Source organism: Magnolia sinica, chromosome 7 (assembly GCF_029962835.1).
Source record: "Magnolia sinica isolate HGM2019 chromosome 7, MsV1, whole genome shotgun sequence".
Taxonomy (NCBI): domain Eukaryota; kingdom Viridiplantae; phylum Streptophyta; class Magnoliopsida; order Magnoliales; family Magnoliaceae; genus Magnolia; species Magnolia sinica.
In genome coordinates, this window is record NC_080579.1 from 95,345,114 (window position 1) to 95,361,831 (window position 16,718).

At 37.4% G+C, this 16,718-nt stretch overlaps 1 protein-coding gene and 1 non-coding gene across 2 annotated transcripts in view; one reads left to right on the forward strand and one right to left on the reverse strand.

The window, feature by feature from the left end:
* Positions 1-688: 688 nt before the first annotated feature.
* LOC131251814 (alpha-aminoadipic semialdehyde synthase) overlaps positions 689-16,718 on the forward strand; it is a 29,062-nt gene continuing 13,032 nt past the window's right edge. Inside the window, exons 1-11 of the mRNA XM_058252777.1 lie at positions 689-905; positions 6,943-7,203; positions 7,616-7,702; positions 7,787-7,916; positions 8,440-8,613; positions 9,130-9,212; positions 12,789-12,905; positions 13,171-13,246; positions 13,849-14,020; positions 15,738-15,834; positions 15,919-16,085. Of these exons, the coding sequence (XP_058108760.1) occupies positions 6,955-7,203; positions 7,616-7,702; positions 7,787-7,916; positions 8,440-8,613; positions 9,130-9,212; positions 12,789-12,905; positions 13,171-13,246; positions 13,849-14,020; positions 15,738-15,834; positions 15,919-16,085 (1,352 nt within the window). The 5' untranslated portion in view covers positions 689-905; positions 6,943-6,954. The remainder of the gene's footprint in view (positions 906-6,942; positions 7,204-7,615; positions 7,703-7,786; positions 7,917-8,439; positions 8,614-9,129; positions 9,213-12,788; positions 12,906-13,170; positions 13,247-13,848; positions 14,021-15,737; positions 15,835-15,918; positions 16,086-16,718) is intronic.
* Positions 8,692-8,882, reverse strand: LOC131252280 (U2 spliceosomal RNA). Its single transcript, XR_009174313.1, has one exon. It is a non-coding gene; the product is annotated as a U2 spliceosomal RNA (small nuclear RNA).

Below are 16,718 nucleotides of genomic sequence, written 5' to 3' on the forward strand. Positions count from 1 at the left end.
CTCAATCATTCGCTGCAATGCGGGGCCCACGGCCCCCCTCTAACAAGATCCGATTTGCAGGGAAAAGGATTGGCTACTCCCCCGCCACCAGCCAATGGCTGATGGTCGGTGCTCTGTGGGCCCCACCATGATGTATGTGTTTCATCCATTCCGTCCATCTATTTTTCTAGATCATTTTATGGTATGAGACAAAAAATGAGATACATACCGATCTCAATTGTACCACATTACAGTAAACAGTGTTGATTGAATGTAGACCATTAAAATATTTTTGGGGGCCATAAAAGTTTTGGATCAAGCTGATATTTGTTTTTTCCATTCATCTAGGTCTGTATGACCTAATCAACATATTGGATGTCAAATAAACAATACAGTGGGCCTTAGGAGGATTTTAATGGTGGATATCCAATCACTATTGTTTTCCTGTGGTATGGTCCATCTGATATTTGTATCCCTCTCATTTTTGTTACTAAGCCATAAAATGATCTGTAAAAATGGATGAACAGCATGGATGAAACGCATACACCATGGAGGGGCCCACAGACAACAACCACCAGCCACCGGGCTCGTGGCAGGGGGAGTAGCCAATCCGTTCTCGTTTTGCAGGGGCGCAGTGACAGGGAGATTTGCGGATGCGTAACACGTCAGCGGCTCGTCGATCTGATAATTACGCTAGTATCGGGCTAAGAACGCCCGCATTGATACCTCTTTTGTAATTTATAAAGAGGACAATACAATCAAATTGCATGCAGCTTCTTCACAAGATCCGACTTTAAGATATTGAATTTCCTATCATTTATATTTCACTTCCAATACCAGAAATTTCGGTCTTTGATCAATCAATTGCTTCTCTTTTAATTCAAGAAATTCCGTTCCTAAATCAATCAGTCTCTTCGAATTGTAAGGTATGCAATCTCTGTTATCATTCATTGTTTTAAAAAAAAAAAAAAAAAATCCCTTCGAGTTTTTGGAGTCGTTAGGTTGTTTCGAATGGTATTTTGTGAGGAATTCTGGGATTAGATTTGAAGAGAATGTGAAATTGGCAGACAGCAGCTTCTTGGCTGTCTCGGCGTCTTTTACGGTGGATTGTAGTTCAGGTTAATTTTTTTATTTTTTATTTTAAATATATTTGATGTTGGAGATCTTATAAGCTTTATGGTTTTGATTAGCAAAGTGACAAATCTCGTTCTCAGCAATTTCTCAGGATCGGAATTTGAGAGGGGATTTTCAAAATTTGAAGTTTTTCTTGTGATATAAGTGGGAAAATCTTGCTGAAAATAAAATACTTAAAACAATTTTAAAAATTAAAATTCAGTAAAAATGATTAATTTAAAAATTGAAATAATAATTTGTTAAAATTGGGATTTTATCGCAAATATATAAAAGAAAAAACTGATGGTTTTGAAAATCTCAGAGTACTCTCCTGATAATATTATTTGATGAATTTTGTAAGTAACGTTGATTAGGGAGGAAGTATAAGAGCTGCACCAACTGCATCTTTGCAAAGTATATATGGATTTTCAATTCTGATGAGTGGGGCCCATGGCTCAGTAATCCAGACCGTTCACCTGCTGTGTCCCCTCATCCCTCTCAAGGATTGGAGCAAAAAATAAAAATAAAAATAAATCTCCTTTGTAGGACAACTGTAACATTTTGGTTTGTAGCCTACTAATAGATGGCTGACAAGAGAATACAACAAGGGCCCCATGATCAATGGAAAAAAAAAAGAAAAAAAAAAGAGATTGGTGGGAAGGATCTTCCAATCTGTTAAGGTTTTCAGGCATTGTTCTAGATTAACAGAGCATGGGTCCCAATTATGGGAATTGGAACCCTGCAAATACTTTGCAAAGCCTTAGGTGGCACATTTTGTATCTTGATGTCTTATGTAATTCTCAATGGTAATCTTAATGTGAAGAAGGCTAATATGATATGTTGGGGAACCGTGGAAATACTCAGAGACGAATCAAGCAAAGTACACGCAATCGCACAACCAAGTCCAAACAAGAACAATCCGAAATTTTACGTGGAAAAACCCTTGGGGAAAAAACCATGGCACAAAGCGTCGAGTAATGTACTATGAAAACAAAAATGACAAGATATAGTAGCTTACCGATTCAAACAAGCCTCAAATCTCCTTCAGAAGCCCTAGCTATGCCCTTGAACCCTTAAGAACGATTTTAAAAGCCCTAATACACCTCTCTTTCTCCCAAATCCCAATTACACCCGATATATATACTGTCACAACCAAAATAGGAAATAAATCTCGCACTTACTCAATTTTGTGCACATCTTCAATGGGACCTTCGATGGCATCGACAACCCATCGAGGATCTGTCGATGACATCGAACTTACTTCGATGACATCGAGTAGCAAACACTAAAATGTTCTAGTAATCAACATGGATTCTTCAAATTTGAGTAGCAAACACTTGTTGATGGCATCGACATCTGCTCGATGGCATCGAGTGGTCTATCGATGGCATCGACATTTGCTCAATGGCATCGAGTGGTCTGTCGATGGCATTGACTGACCCTGTTATTGATAGATTTAAGACATGAACAACAATCTCTACCATGTCTTTAATCTTCATTCATCATAGCTCTTTATCAATCACCATCTTTAATTCCGCCTTCCATCATAGCTCCACCATCGCTTCTCGTGCACACTCCGCCTTCCATTTACGCTTTCACCAAGCCCAAAGAAGTTGCACAAAACTTGAACTTCTCTGTTAGAACCACCTTAGTATGCATATCAGCCGGATTCACACTTGTGTGAATCTTCTCTAGAGTCATGCCTCATTCCTCAAGCACATGTCGTTAAAATGATGAAGCACATCAATATGTTTAGTATGTGAGTGATAAACAGAATTCTTAGCTAAATTGACTGCACTTTTGCTATCACAATTAATTGGCACAACCTCCTACTGAAGCCCTTAACTGATTTATCATCCCCCTTAACCAAATACCTTCCTTGAATACTTTTGTTACCGCCATATACTTAGCTTCGGTCATGAAAAGAGCCACCACAGACTGAAGCTTTGACATCCAACTGATCGCTCCACCCGCTAGCACAAACGAGTAACCGGAAGTCAATCTTCTATTGTCCACACTACCCACGTAATCTGAATCCACATAGGCTACTAACTTGTTCCCTGATTTTTCAAATGATAAGACGTATTCCTACATACCTCGAATATATCGAAGTAGCCACTTCACTGCCTCCAAGTGTTGCTTGCCGAGGTTTAGACATGTATCTGATAACAACACCCACCACATGTGAAATATTCAGTCTTGTACCGATCATGGCATACATCAAGCTACCAACTACGCTTGAATAAGATACACGAGACATAACTTGCTTTGCTTCATCTGTTTTAGGACACTGCTCAAAAGATAGCTTAAAATGAGCCGCATGGGGAAAGCTGACTGGTTTTGTCTTGTCTATCCCATACTTCATCAATGCCTTCTCAAGGTATTCGGATTGAGATAACCATAGCCTGCTCCTCTTCTTGTGTCTGTGTATGTCCAATGCTGAGAACCCTCTTTACAACCCCCATATATTTAATCTCGAATGTCCCTGATAACTGAGTCTTTAGTATGTCGATCTCAGACATACTATGACTGGCGATAAGCATGTCATCAACATACAATACTAAGATAATGAACTTCCCATCATTCAGTGTCTTGTAATAGACACAATGATCATACTCACTCCTGGTAAACATTTGACTCACCATAAAATAATCAAATTTCTTATACCACTGCATCAGTTCATAGGACATTGTGCTACCATAAGCTAAGTTACTCTAAATCAGTTTTGTGAACTGCAATCCGTGACTTTCTCCTTTCAAAATTACAATTGGTATGCGATCTTGACAGCTTATCAATTTAGTCCCACTTCCTATTGTGACTTGATTGAGCTAGAATGTTGAAGCCTTTGCACATCATTTTAAGAAGATACACGAGGAAGTCAAATGGAAGATCACGCTCAGTAACGAAATTTACAAGGGCATATAGATGTTCGATGACGTTGAGATTGCGTGGATTATCTATCACGACACACAAAAGCTTAGAATTACAGCTAAGTCCTGCCCTTCGGGGGGGTTTGAATAGGACTACTTAAAGAGATTTCTAGGTAATGATGGGGTTGTCAGTGGATTGCCTGGAGATCCATGGGATTGATATATCCCTGGATTGCTATATCCAGTCTGTTTGGCGCGCCCGGCCAATCCCTGTATTAAACCTTCTCATCCCTTCTAATCCCTCACACCAAACACGTCCCAGGGCGGATTGTCTTGAGATACATGGGATTGGGATCAGATAACCGACTCTGCTTGGCACGCCAGGCCAATCCCGGGATTTGACTTCCAATCCCTTGACAAGGGCATATAGATGTTCGATGACGTTGAGATTGCGTGGATTATCTATCACGACACACAAAAGCTTAGAATTACAGCTAAGTCCTGCCCTTCGGGGGGGTTTGAATAGGACTACTTAAAGATTCTTTACTTAATTAACTAATTTACCAATTCAAATCAATAAAGTAAATAACACTTAGGCTTCCAAGCCAAAGTGGGTGCAATCATATAAAATATAATAGATGCAACAACGTAAGCAACTAATCTACAGAAAGGATAGTGAACTTGTGTGTGAGATGTGCAAACAATTCAACACTTAGCATACATATAATCATGCATTCATATAATTCAACAAGATAGGCTCTCAAACATAAATAGAAATGTACACAAATAACAATCCCAAACACAAGCATATATAGTGATTTAGCTACTTGCCTACTCCACTTCTAGCAGACGTACTCTCCTCGAGTGTACCGGATTTCACTATCAGAAGTTTTAAATCAAATTCACCTATAACCTTTACAACCCTACATACGGACTAAACGCACATACACTCCCGGGTCAGAGGAACACGTTTCTCCTGTGTCGGTGGTTGAGATTTACTTGGTTTTCTATCAGCTAACCAACAACTACTACGGTCCTAATCCAAGGACCTACGTACACTCCTGTTGGAGGCTCCATATGGAGACTAACATATACACACCCATATCCGGTGAATGCGATTCTAATCCAAGACCCTATGTTTACTCCTGCCAGAGGCTCCCACGGAGACTAACATATATGCACTCGTGTCCGGTGAATTGGGTCCTACACAAAAACCTATTCGAGTTTGGGTCACAAACTCTACACTCAATCTTACTCAAGGAAGGAGTGTATGGACTCTAAAAAGACAACTTGCTTGTCGGATTGAGCATGTTGTTGCGCCTTCTTGAGAGTTGAGATGATTCTTCAATGCTTTCCTGTGTTTGAATCAACTTCTCATTTGCTCCCATAGTCGTTGAAATCGAATGGTTCAGCTCCACGATCAAACACCTTGCATTTGATGTACCTATGAGGTGACCAAGGTGGTGAGAGGATGGTTGAATAACCTATAACTATGGGATAATTGTTTTTCAATAAGGATTCACCTAGATGGGTATTCTAGAAGATTTATATAAAGATATACCTATAGGCTTAGTGTCTAATCTCGATAAAGGGTAGGTTTCATCCATATCCTCATCATGGAGCTTGGAATGCTCATTAGAGTGATTAATCACAAGACTATTGGCATGAACCTCTTTGGTATAAAGTTTAGAAGAGGGATTAAGAGTGGGGAATCACCTAGGCTCTATTTGCACAAAAAACCCATCAATTTTCCCAAATACCAAATACTCTATTTAAAGGATTTGAGTTCTAACGGTTATAAAACGGGTAGAAAACAACATTGTCGATTGATTGAGTGAATAAGATGGTTGAATGATATTTTCTTTGAGCAAGTTCTCTTGTTTCTCTATGGTAGCGTATTGAGGGGAGAATGGTGATCTCTAGTACCAGACTAGAGGACTGTTGATCTTGCTCACAATCATTGCATCTTTTCTCTTATGTGATTCAAACTTTCAATTTGGTAAGTTGAACTTCATTGCATATAGTTTCTTCCTTGATCTAGCTGCATTAGTTATCATATTAAATTATATGTAGATACCTTCGTGATCAGAGCTAATATTGTATAAGCTCTACTGTGGAACTACTTCCATTAATTTTAGTTGAACCTACTTGGCTCGTTTGAGCTTCTCTTCAAATTATCTGCACAGCTGTAAAAAGATTCTTCTCTTAAGGTTTGGAAAAACTTTGAAAACTCATATACAAAGCAGAGGTTTGCTAAGCCGACATGAATGTACAGGTCAGCTAATGCACACGCAGCCACATGCGCCAGCATGGCATGCTGTGAAATATCCAAGTCATCCATCTTGTGTTCGACTCAGTAGGTATACCATGATATTAGAAGTAACTAGACGGGTTATAACACTTTGGGCAATCTTTCACAACCACACATTCGTTCAGTTAATTGTGGTATGCCTGAATAGTGGACCGACCTGATTCTCGGGATTAGAAATCTATAGTGGTGACCTTCTCATGGATAGATTGGATATTGTACATGTGTGCCATGCTGGCATATATGGTGGCATCTGCATTAGCTGACTTGTGCAAGCGTGTGGGTCTGGCAATGCTCTATAAAGCAAACTCATTGTTTTTCTTATTTTGGAAATGTAAGGTTTTGTTTCTATGCACTACCAAATTGGATTGTAATAGTTAGTTCAATGTAGAGGAAATAATCAAATTGTAATTGATTGCTTCAGTGTTCACAATAAGGATCTGGACGGCCCTCAAATAGTAGTAGCATTCTTTTTAAGCTCAACTTGAGAGTAACAAAACTGAAATTTTGAAACTAGTCCCTCCGTATGGATAGTGAGGGAGGTAGCTGTAATTTGGTCATTTCCACTTATGGAATTTATTATGGCAACTCAATTCAATATCCCATCATCAAATGATTCAATTGGGTGTGTTTTTTAATCCTATTCTGACCTTTGGGGTCCTCAATTAACAGGTCTCTGGCAGTATGTTGGGCAATGGAGTTGTTGGAATCCTTTCCGAGTCGTCAAATGTGTGGGAGAGGAGAGCTCCTTTGAGCCCATCACATTGCGCACGCCTTCTACGTAGCGGCAAGGATAAAAGCAGAGTGGACCGCATAATTGTTCAGCCATCCACGAAGCGCATTCATCATGATGCTCTGTATGAGGATGTTGGTTGTGAAGTATCAGATGACCTTTCAGAATGTGGTCTAATCTTGGGGGTTAAACAACCAAAGGTGCTAAGATTTGTGCCCTGGGTTGCATTGGGACACATGCTGAAGTGAACTGCAATAATTAGTTCAATGAAGTTGAAATGAAAAAAATAAAAAAATAAAAATAGTAGTTATGTTCCTTTGTATTCATATTGACTACTGAGAGAAAGAGTCCAAATTGCCATTACCTACTTTCATGTTGGACTTGATAGGAGCATAACTGCAATTTGAAAATCGCTTCCTCATTATCAATATTCAGAAATGTATTTACAATCTGATCATTTCATTTTGATTGAACTGAATGTTTGGAATTCCGTTCGGTTGTACATCCAAATGCAGCCTTAGAAATAAAAATATATTATATTATGCATCTATTTTTTCTCCAAATCTTCTAGCACTTGGGGAAGTTTGAGATGGTCATTTGATTCCCATGCAGTTGGAGATGATTCTTCCTGATAGGGCGTATGCCTTTTTCTCCCATACCCATAAGGCACAGAGAGAGAACATGCCATTGTTGGATAAGGTAAACTCCCTGAAAACTTGCCTACACTTCATTCATTCTTCATTGAAATGTGGATTTTTTCTAATGATTTTCTTTGACTTGCAGGTTCTTTCTGAACGGGTTTCATTATATGACTATGAGCTTATTGTTGGAGACAATGGGAAGAGGATGCTTGCTTTTGGGAAGTATGCTGGTAGAGCTGGTCTGATAGACTTCTTACGTGCACTAGGAACAAGTATGACCATTGCCTCTCACTTCTGAAACTTTTCTGTTTTACTTTTACCAATCTTGCCAGAAAACTACTGGTTTCATTGATCTCTACGGACTTAGGTATCAGCTATATGTACTAAACTGCCTTCTCAAGGCTGAATTCAGCTGTTTTTTGGTTTTATTATAGAATAGCATGATGTTTAGAGTTCTTTCCAAAGTGGAGTCACATATATCTCAAAAAGGCACGAGATATAATATATAATTGACCTGAATGATCTGACCTTTTTCTCAACTTTCTGAGTTTGAAATTAACTATCATTTTGATTTTATTGGAGAACTGCCAGGTTTTTGGAAATAAAACATGAAAAGCTTTTTCCTTTTGGTACCGTCTTAGGCAATGTCAGACAGAGTGATTGCAAGCTACTTTATTTTGCTATTCCTAGCCACTGCTTTCAACATCTGCCAACCCCTTTTTGTGTCCACATTGAGGATGTTGTTGTTTTACTACAAGATTGTCTATGGTTTGACTTTTATCTATTTAATTTCAGGATATTTGAATCTTGGATATTCAACTCCTTTCCTCTCATTGGGAGCATCTTATATGTATTGTTCTTTGGCTGCTGCGAAGGCTGCTGTGATTTCTGTGGGTGAAGAGATAGCCACATTGGGGCTGCCATCTGGAATTTCTCCACTAGTTTTTGTATTCACTGGCTCTGGAAATGGTATCCCAAGACTGTTGAAACTACATTTCTTTTGTTACTTATTCCATTCTGAAGATAGGTTTTGAGTAATTATCTTTTAGGAGCGCACCAGGCCCTTGCAGTAGTGGAAAGCATGGGCCACATGCGGTGGCCCTAGCAGCAAGCTACTGTGATGGGCCATCCCCCACAGTAAGTTATTCTAATATTATGTGGCCTGATGGACCACTATCAGATATTAAACTGATATGAACGGCTACTATGCTTGATCTCACCTAAAACGCACATTTGAGCATTTAAGTTCTGTTCGAAAATGACTAGGAGAGGCTAACTTGCACTATGCAACATGGCAGTAAATAAGTAATCCAGATACAAGTCTTTCCAATGTTTTCAACTACATGGCATCAAAATGCATACTGCATGCAATTTATGCTTCATCTTATCATATATTTGTTTTCTTATGTTTTACTTGTTTGAAAAAATTACATTTTTTCTCATTTATCTCAATATAGCTTTCTCTGTCTTTTATTTTTCCGGTAGTTTCTCAAGGCGCACAAGAGATATTTAAGCTCTTACCTCATACCTTTGTGGATCCCAGCAATCTCCCAAAACTCTTTGGAATGGTAATAATTAGCTTATTTCCATTTTAGTGATCCTTCCTTTTCTTTTCCAATTTTCAATACTATAATGCCTAAAGCACTGGATAGAGGGTTATCTAAGTTGGTAACACATGATAATGTAGGATCCTTTATTGATCCCCAATCAGCCAATGACCCCAGATCATAAATTTGACATTCAAGTGTTTGATACTATCATTTTTTTAATTTATACATTTCTAGTATTTTGTGGAAGTATTTGGAACTTGTACACTAATTTATACACTATAGTTCTAGTTTTGAAGCAGAAGAAACCATATATGATTATCTATTTAAATAAGACCTAATTCATCATATTAAACTACTTGCAGATGTTAAAATTTAAATATTTTTTCTATACTCCTACATTTTCGTGCTTCATCCATTCCTCTTGTGGTCTTGTTTATCCTCAATCCCCAAATGATTCCAACATGAAAAAAAAATTCAGACAGATTCCAGAGTGGGGGGAGGAATTTATCAAAAGAGCAAAGATACAAATGGAATGAAGAACCCTTTTAAACGCCCAAGGGTTTTCTTTAAGCTGCAAATTTCTCTCTCAGCGCTGCTTTCCTATTTGTAGTTATTGTGGGCATAATTAAAGAAAGTTTCCATCTTCATAATGCATGTTTTATTTCTTTTCTCATCTGATTAATTGATTTGTAAATTCTAATTGAATGTGGCATGATTGATGAAAGGGGAAGAGAAGAAGAAAAGAGGAGAAAAGAACACCCCCCCCCCCTCCCTTCAAGTTGGAACATGTATATCATAAATGACAACTTGACAAAGAGACAACCTAGTTGAGTACAACGAAGAGCTTTCTTGAACATATCTTCCAGTTGATCCTGGACTTAACGAATAATATGCAAATTTCCTTGTTAGCAACTTTCTCTTGGATGAAGTGGTAGTCAACTTCAATGTGCTTGGTCCACTCATGATAGGCAAGGTTGGTAGCAATATGAGAGGCTGCTTGATTATCACAATACAACCTCATGGGGACCTCAACTATAAACCTAAGCATGCACATTAATATCTTTAGCCAAATGAGTTCATATGTTGCATGGGCCATTACCTTGTATTTGAACTCAACACTTGAACGAGCCACAACACTTTGCCTCTTACTCTTCCAAGTAACAAGGTTGTCATCTACAAACCAAAGTATGCACATTAATATCTTTAGCCAAATGACTTCATATGTTGCATGGGCCATTACCCTGTATTTGAAGTCAACACTTGAACGAGCCACAACACTTTGCCTCTTACTCTTGCAAGTAACAAGGTTGTCATCTACAAAAGTACAATAGCCAAATGTAAATAGCTTATCTGATGGAGAACCAATCTAATTTGCATTAGAATATCTTTCCACTCGAAGATGACTATTCCACTTCTAGGGGATACCACAACCATGAGCTCCCTTTAAATACCCGAGGATACGAAGCATGGCCTCCATATGAGGGACCCAGGGAGCCTGCATAAATTGACTAAACATATTGAAAATGATATGTAATACTAGGTTGGGTAATTGTTAAATAGATGATAGATCATTTTCCAATAAGTAGACGATATTTCCCTGGATCATCAATTAATTCACCCTGATTCCACACTAAGTTTTTATTTATATTCATGGGAGTTTCTATCCTTCATATAGAAATACCATTGTACTTGTCAATACCTATACTGTCATTGCCTATCATGTGATGTCATCTACATATACAACTATCACAATAGTGCTTGCCTCACTTTGCCATAAAAAATAGAGTGGTCGGCCTAGCTACAATTCATCCCAAATTCGACCACCACCTTACTGAACTTGTTAAACTAAGATCTTTGAGATTATCTCAACTTATAAATTGATTTCATGATTTGTTAAGATGACATACCTTATTTGACTCCTATCTAAGCAACAAACCTAGGTGTTTGCTCCATTTAAACTTCTTCAACCAGATCTCCATGAAGAAAAGCATTCTTTACATCAAGTTAATATAGTGACCAAACCAAATTTGTAGCAATAGAAACAACCACACATACCGAGTGAAGCTTTGTCACATGTGAGGTCTCCGAATAGTTGACTCTAAGAGTCTGCGAACACATGTGAAGCTTTGGTAACTAACTAGGCTTTTAAGCGATCCAACCACCAGGATTATATTTTATCATATACACTCATTTGCACCCAACTGTATGATTTCCAGCAGGTAATTCAACTAATATTGAAGTTTGGTTTTTATAGAGTGCAATAATCTCTTCTTCCATAGTTTGTTTCCACCCATCACAACTCAAAGTCTCCTGAAAAAAAAGAGGAGAGGAATAAACACAAACAACAACAACAACAACAACAACAAAAAGAAAAAAAAGAAAGAAAAAGAAATGAAAATTGTCAAAATGAAGGAGATAAACCACTAAACAAGGTCCCAACACGAATCAATTGTTTGGTTACTAAGACCACAATGAGTCCACTGCCGATCACGATGACCACGACTGTGGCCACTACTAAAATTTCTACCACTGCCTTCCCAATTATTTTTACCTCTAAAGCGACATCTTCTTGAATCTCTACCACCAAAACGACCACAATGACCATGGCTATCACCATGAGTTCCCGTCTCCTTTATTTTATTGGATGCGGAAACAAATGCAGAATGATTTGATGAAGGCGAGCTTTGTACACTAACCACAAGTTGAGCGCAAGTGAATGTCTCAATGATGGATGAGATCTCACTACCTTAAAGGATTTGAGCTCAGACAGGATCGAACTTTGAATAAGATGGATCTTGGCTTCATTCTTGACATCCATTGATGTAGGTGAAACCAAATACACGGGGGAAAAATGGTTAACTTACCTAACATGTATTGTAAAAAATCATGTATATCAACGAACGTGATCACTTGATAACACCGCTTGAACTAAAAACTTCACGCATACACTTATTCTCTAATCCTTGCCATATGTAACTTTCACACACACTTTAGATCTCAGATCCGACTAAATGTGAAAATCTGACCACATACGCATGATGGCCCACTTTTGTCTATCCCAATGGTGTTATAAGAAAGTGGGCCTCACATGCATTCATGATCATGACTATACGACCCACCATATGGTGGTTGGAAGCAACTTCATCTCGATCAGCCCCTAACAAGTTTAAAAATTCACCCCAAGTAAATAGAAGAGGGAAAAGAAGGGGGAACGAGGAAGTTGACAGAAGAAATTAATGCCTGAATTGATTTCACTCTGATATCATGTGGCATGCTTGATAAAAGAGAGGAGAAGAAAAAAAGAAGAAGAGAAAGAATGGAAGGAAGAAGAGAAAAGGAGAAGCAACACACACACACAAAATATGGTTTTTAATAATTAGAATAATGCCATTAGTAACAAAAGCAAAAATAATCATTATGTCCTAAACATAGATGGGTTATAGATGGGCCATAGAACAGCCCATATCTGATAGAAAGATGTATATTCTCCCTTCATTTTTCAATGTTTAGCTAGTTGCTTTTGTGACAACCTATTCAGCTAAATGTATTGTAATTCTGCTCATGGAAGTTTGACAGGATTTATTTTTAATGTAGGCTGGAGATGTTAGTCACCCATCACAAACATCAAGGAGAGTCTTCCACGTATATGGTTGCGTTGTCAGTTGTCAAGACATGGTTTCACCCAAGGATCCTTCAAAAAGATTTGACAAAGTATTTCATCTCATTTTTCTTTTGAGTTCATGCTATTACTTAAAATGATTCATTCACCACCATTTAATTCCCTTTTACAAGGGTAGTATTGGTCTTTGTTTTACATTATATTTCTAGATGAAGTCCATTTCCATTTTCCACTTGAAACTTATAAGCAGCGGGGGGTGGGGGAGTTTACTAGTTGCTTGTTTGGAGTTACTAAGAATCATCAGATTTTCCTAATGGGGTGTAATAATAAAAACTTGTTTTGCCTACTCATTTGCAGATTGATTATTACACACATCCAGAACACTACATTCCTATTTTCCATGAAAGGATAGCACCATATGCATCTGTAATAGGTATGTGATAGATCTTATTTATGAATATTTGTCAATTCTTTTAGTTCTATGCTTGTTGTCCCTTTGTTAATTGAGACTACAAATGCAGCTCTATGTAGTCAGTTTAAGTTAATTAAGACTGTAGTTACTAAGTGAGATGGCTGATGGCTTTACAGAACATGCCAGTTCCTAATTTACATGCTCATTTCAATGATTTAAAACCACTTTATGTTCATTACCGTGCCCAAATTTGTTGCCTCTCCGCTTCACACTTTGTGCAACTATAGGATGGTGTGTGGCTGGTTTCTTTAACATGGAATTTACTCCCCAGATACTAGCTTTGTATTGCATCAATTGACTATACATCTTCTTGGGTATGTTGACAGATTACTGGAAGCCTTCATTCCTTTTTGAGGATCTGTAGCTGGTTTCCCAATTCCCTTCTGCAATTTTTTTTAAAGCTTCTATTATGTTTCTGGTTATTTTAATCAAATTTCTCTAGGATTAGACTTTTAGGACTGTAACAGCCTGTTACCTCTCATGACTTCCATTATTCCTTCCCAATCCAATTTGCCCGGAACTTCTGTTTATACATATATAATACTTGGTTTTGGCTGTGGCAGTTAATTGCATGTATTGGGAGAAAAGGTTTCCTCGGTTGCTTACTACCAAGCAGTTGCAAGAACTAAAGAGGAAAGGTAGCCCACTAGTTGGAATTTCTGATATAACTTGTGACATTGGAGGTTCAATAGAATTTATTAACCAGACCACTTCATTGGAGAGGCCTTTCTTCAGGTATTATTCCAGTGTTTCATGGTAAAAAGAAAAGGAAAGAAAAGAGAAATTCAATATCCTGCCTCGTTCTCTAACATGTTTCTCCGTTTTTTGAATCGGAACATGCTGCTTGTAGTTTTATTTCCTAGAAATTTGTGAACAGTCTATTATTATATTTGGCCATATGATTCACTAGCAAGTGACTATTTGATGTTATAAAATTTTTCCTTTTAATTCCATCACAGACCTCGGATGTTCTATGTCACTTCATGAGATGCTTTCCAGATGTTTTTTTTTTCCAAAAGATCAATTGGAAGAATTCATTTATTCGGACTCAACTTTTTTGACATGATATCCGGCCAGAAATCTATGTTGTGGAATGGGAATGCTGGTGGATAAAAGTTAGGCCCTAGCTTTGCATGCAGGAAGTCAACCATACTAAGAGCATGATACACAAGAACTTTGTTATATTGTTAAAGTTTCACGATTTAGATCAGTATCTCAGTGTTTTCACAAAATAAGGGAAAAGAAAGAGTCTATGATCTCTATTAAGGTGGCAGCATGTCATTTATGTGAATCCATTAATTATATCAGCAAACTATCTTCTTAATTTTGAATCAACATTTTGCTGTCTAGTTTTATTGTTGTATTGTAACACTCAATGGGAGCTTGGTCACTATAAGAACGAAGCATAACGATGTCCCTCGATGTCTGAAGGATGGGCCACCTCAAGAACATATAATGTAAGAGAAGTTTAAGGTTCTCAGAAGGTGTCTGAAGAAGCCTGTGAAATTGAACTTGATACCTAGCTAATTAATGTCAACCCTACCTCTTAGTGATTGCTCCAACCAGTCACTAAGCCAGGTAAAGGAGGGTTGATGTCAGTTGGACAGCCGGTCATCAAACTTTTGCTAAGAAAGCATGAGAGCTGGCCGCAAATAGCATTGACGAGTGTGACAAATATTGCTGTCATTTTGAAAATCTCATGATATTTTAGCGAGAAATAAAGAGTGATATTATCACGATAATGTCACAAGATTTTCAAAATATCTGCAGTTTTTATTTTTATTTTTTCGCGAAATTATCCTGATATTAATATAAAAATTATTTAAACTTTAAATAATTAATTATGTAATTATTTTTTAAATTGTAAATAATTTATCTATTTATATTAAGTACTTTTAAATTTTATTCTTAGTGAGATTTTTCCTGCTACTATCCCAAGGAAAACATCAAAATATAAAAATCTCCCGAGAAATTTCCCAGAATGAGATTTGTCACTATGGCTGGGAAAGGGCTATGATGATGACGATCCTCACTTCAGTACTGTATCGAGATAATCTGCATGCATATAAACCAACTGGAGACTTGCTCAAGTACCATGATTTGGGATCACTAACACTTTAACTAAACTATCATTAGTTGGAGATGATATGGGAAAAATACATGCCGTGAATCTGGATGCCTAAGAAGAATTAGGAAATTATTTGAGGCAGTTAAATTAGAGTAACTCAAAGTGACAGTTGGAGTGTTTTGTGAGTTATATTATATCCGTATGCTATTATGTTAGTTCTAGACATTATCCCCAATATTTATGATGTAAAATTTTATATGCCTTTTTATGTTCACTGGCTCGGGCCTTTAAGATCCCTTGAGGAGTCAAACTATGATTGTTCTCATTGCAATATTCTTTTGGAGCATATTTCAATGTTATTAAATGGTTGATTATGGTTTTTAGATACAACCCTTTCACTGATTCATACCATGATGACATGGAGGGTGATGGTGTAATATGTCTAGCAGTTGATATTCTCCCAACAGAGTTTGCAAGAGAGGTAACATTTCTTGCTGTTAAATTCTTTGCCATTTTGTGAGCATGGTTTCGTTTAGACACCTGACTCTTTCTTTACTGTGGGAAGGCTTCCCAACATTTTGGAGATATCCTTTCCCAATTTATTGGCAGCTTGGCTTCTACAAAAGACATTTCAGAATTACCATCCCACTTAAGAAGAGCTTGCATAGCTCATGAAGGAGCACTTACTTCCTTGTACGAATATATCCCTCGTATGAGAAATTCTGATTCAACGTAAGGTTCTAAAACTCATTCTTTTCTTCTTGTTCTTTTGCATGTTAAAGATTTCATTAGATGCCAGCCATAGAGAGAGCAATTTTTCTTTGTAGATAAACAATAGTCAATTGAATCACAAAAATTATCTTTCGAGTCTTCAACCTCTCATTCTATTCCTATAAATTCTAGCCCACAATTTCCTAGATAATTTGGTTTTGTTATTGTTTTACATGCTTCAAATGTAGTGCCCACCCAGCCACTGTTTTTTTGCTCTGCTTCGATCAAAAAATATATATATTTTTAAATATTAGAGGTTCTAAAGGAGAAATTCTTGGGTTGCAGTCCATGATACATGGATCCTTCAGATCCCTCATTGTACATGTGTTAGATATGACACAGAATGGATGGTATGGTCTCTGTTTTGGATATAGATCTTCCATAACCAAATATTTTACATTAAAATTATTAAAAATATGTTAAAATACATTTTAGAAATAAAGAGTACTATTATGATAATAAGATACCCAGGCACCTGTGTTCAGGGAGTTCAAGCAACTCCAGCACTGATACTTTGAGTAACATAACTACCTTTGCGAACCATGTAAACATGATGGTTTCATGTTTTACTTCAAAGAAACTAAACAAGATTGG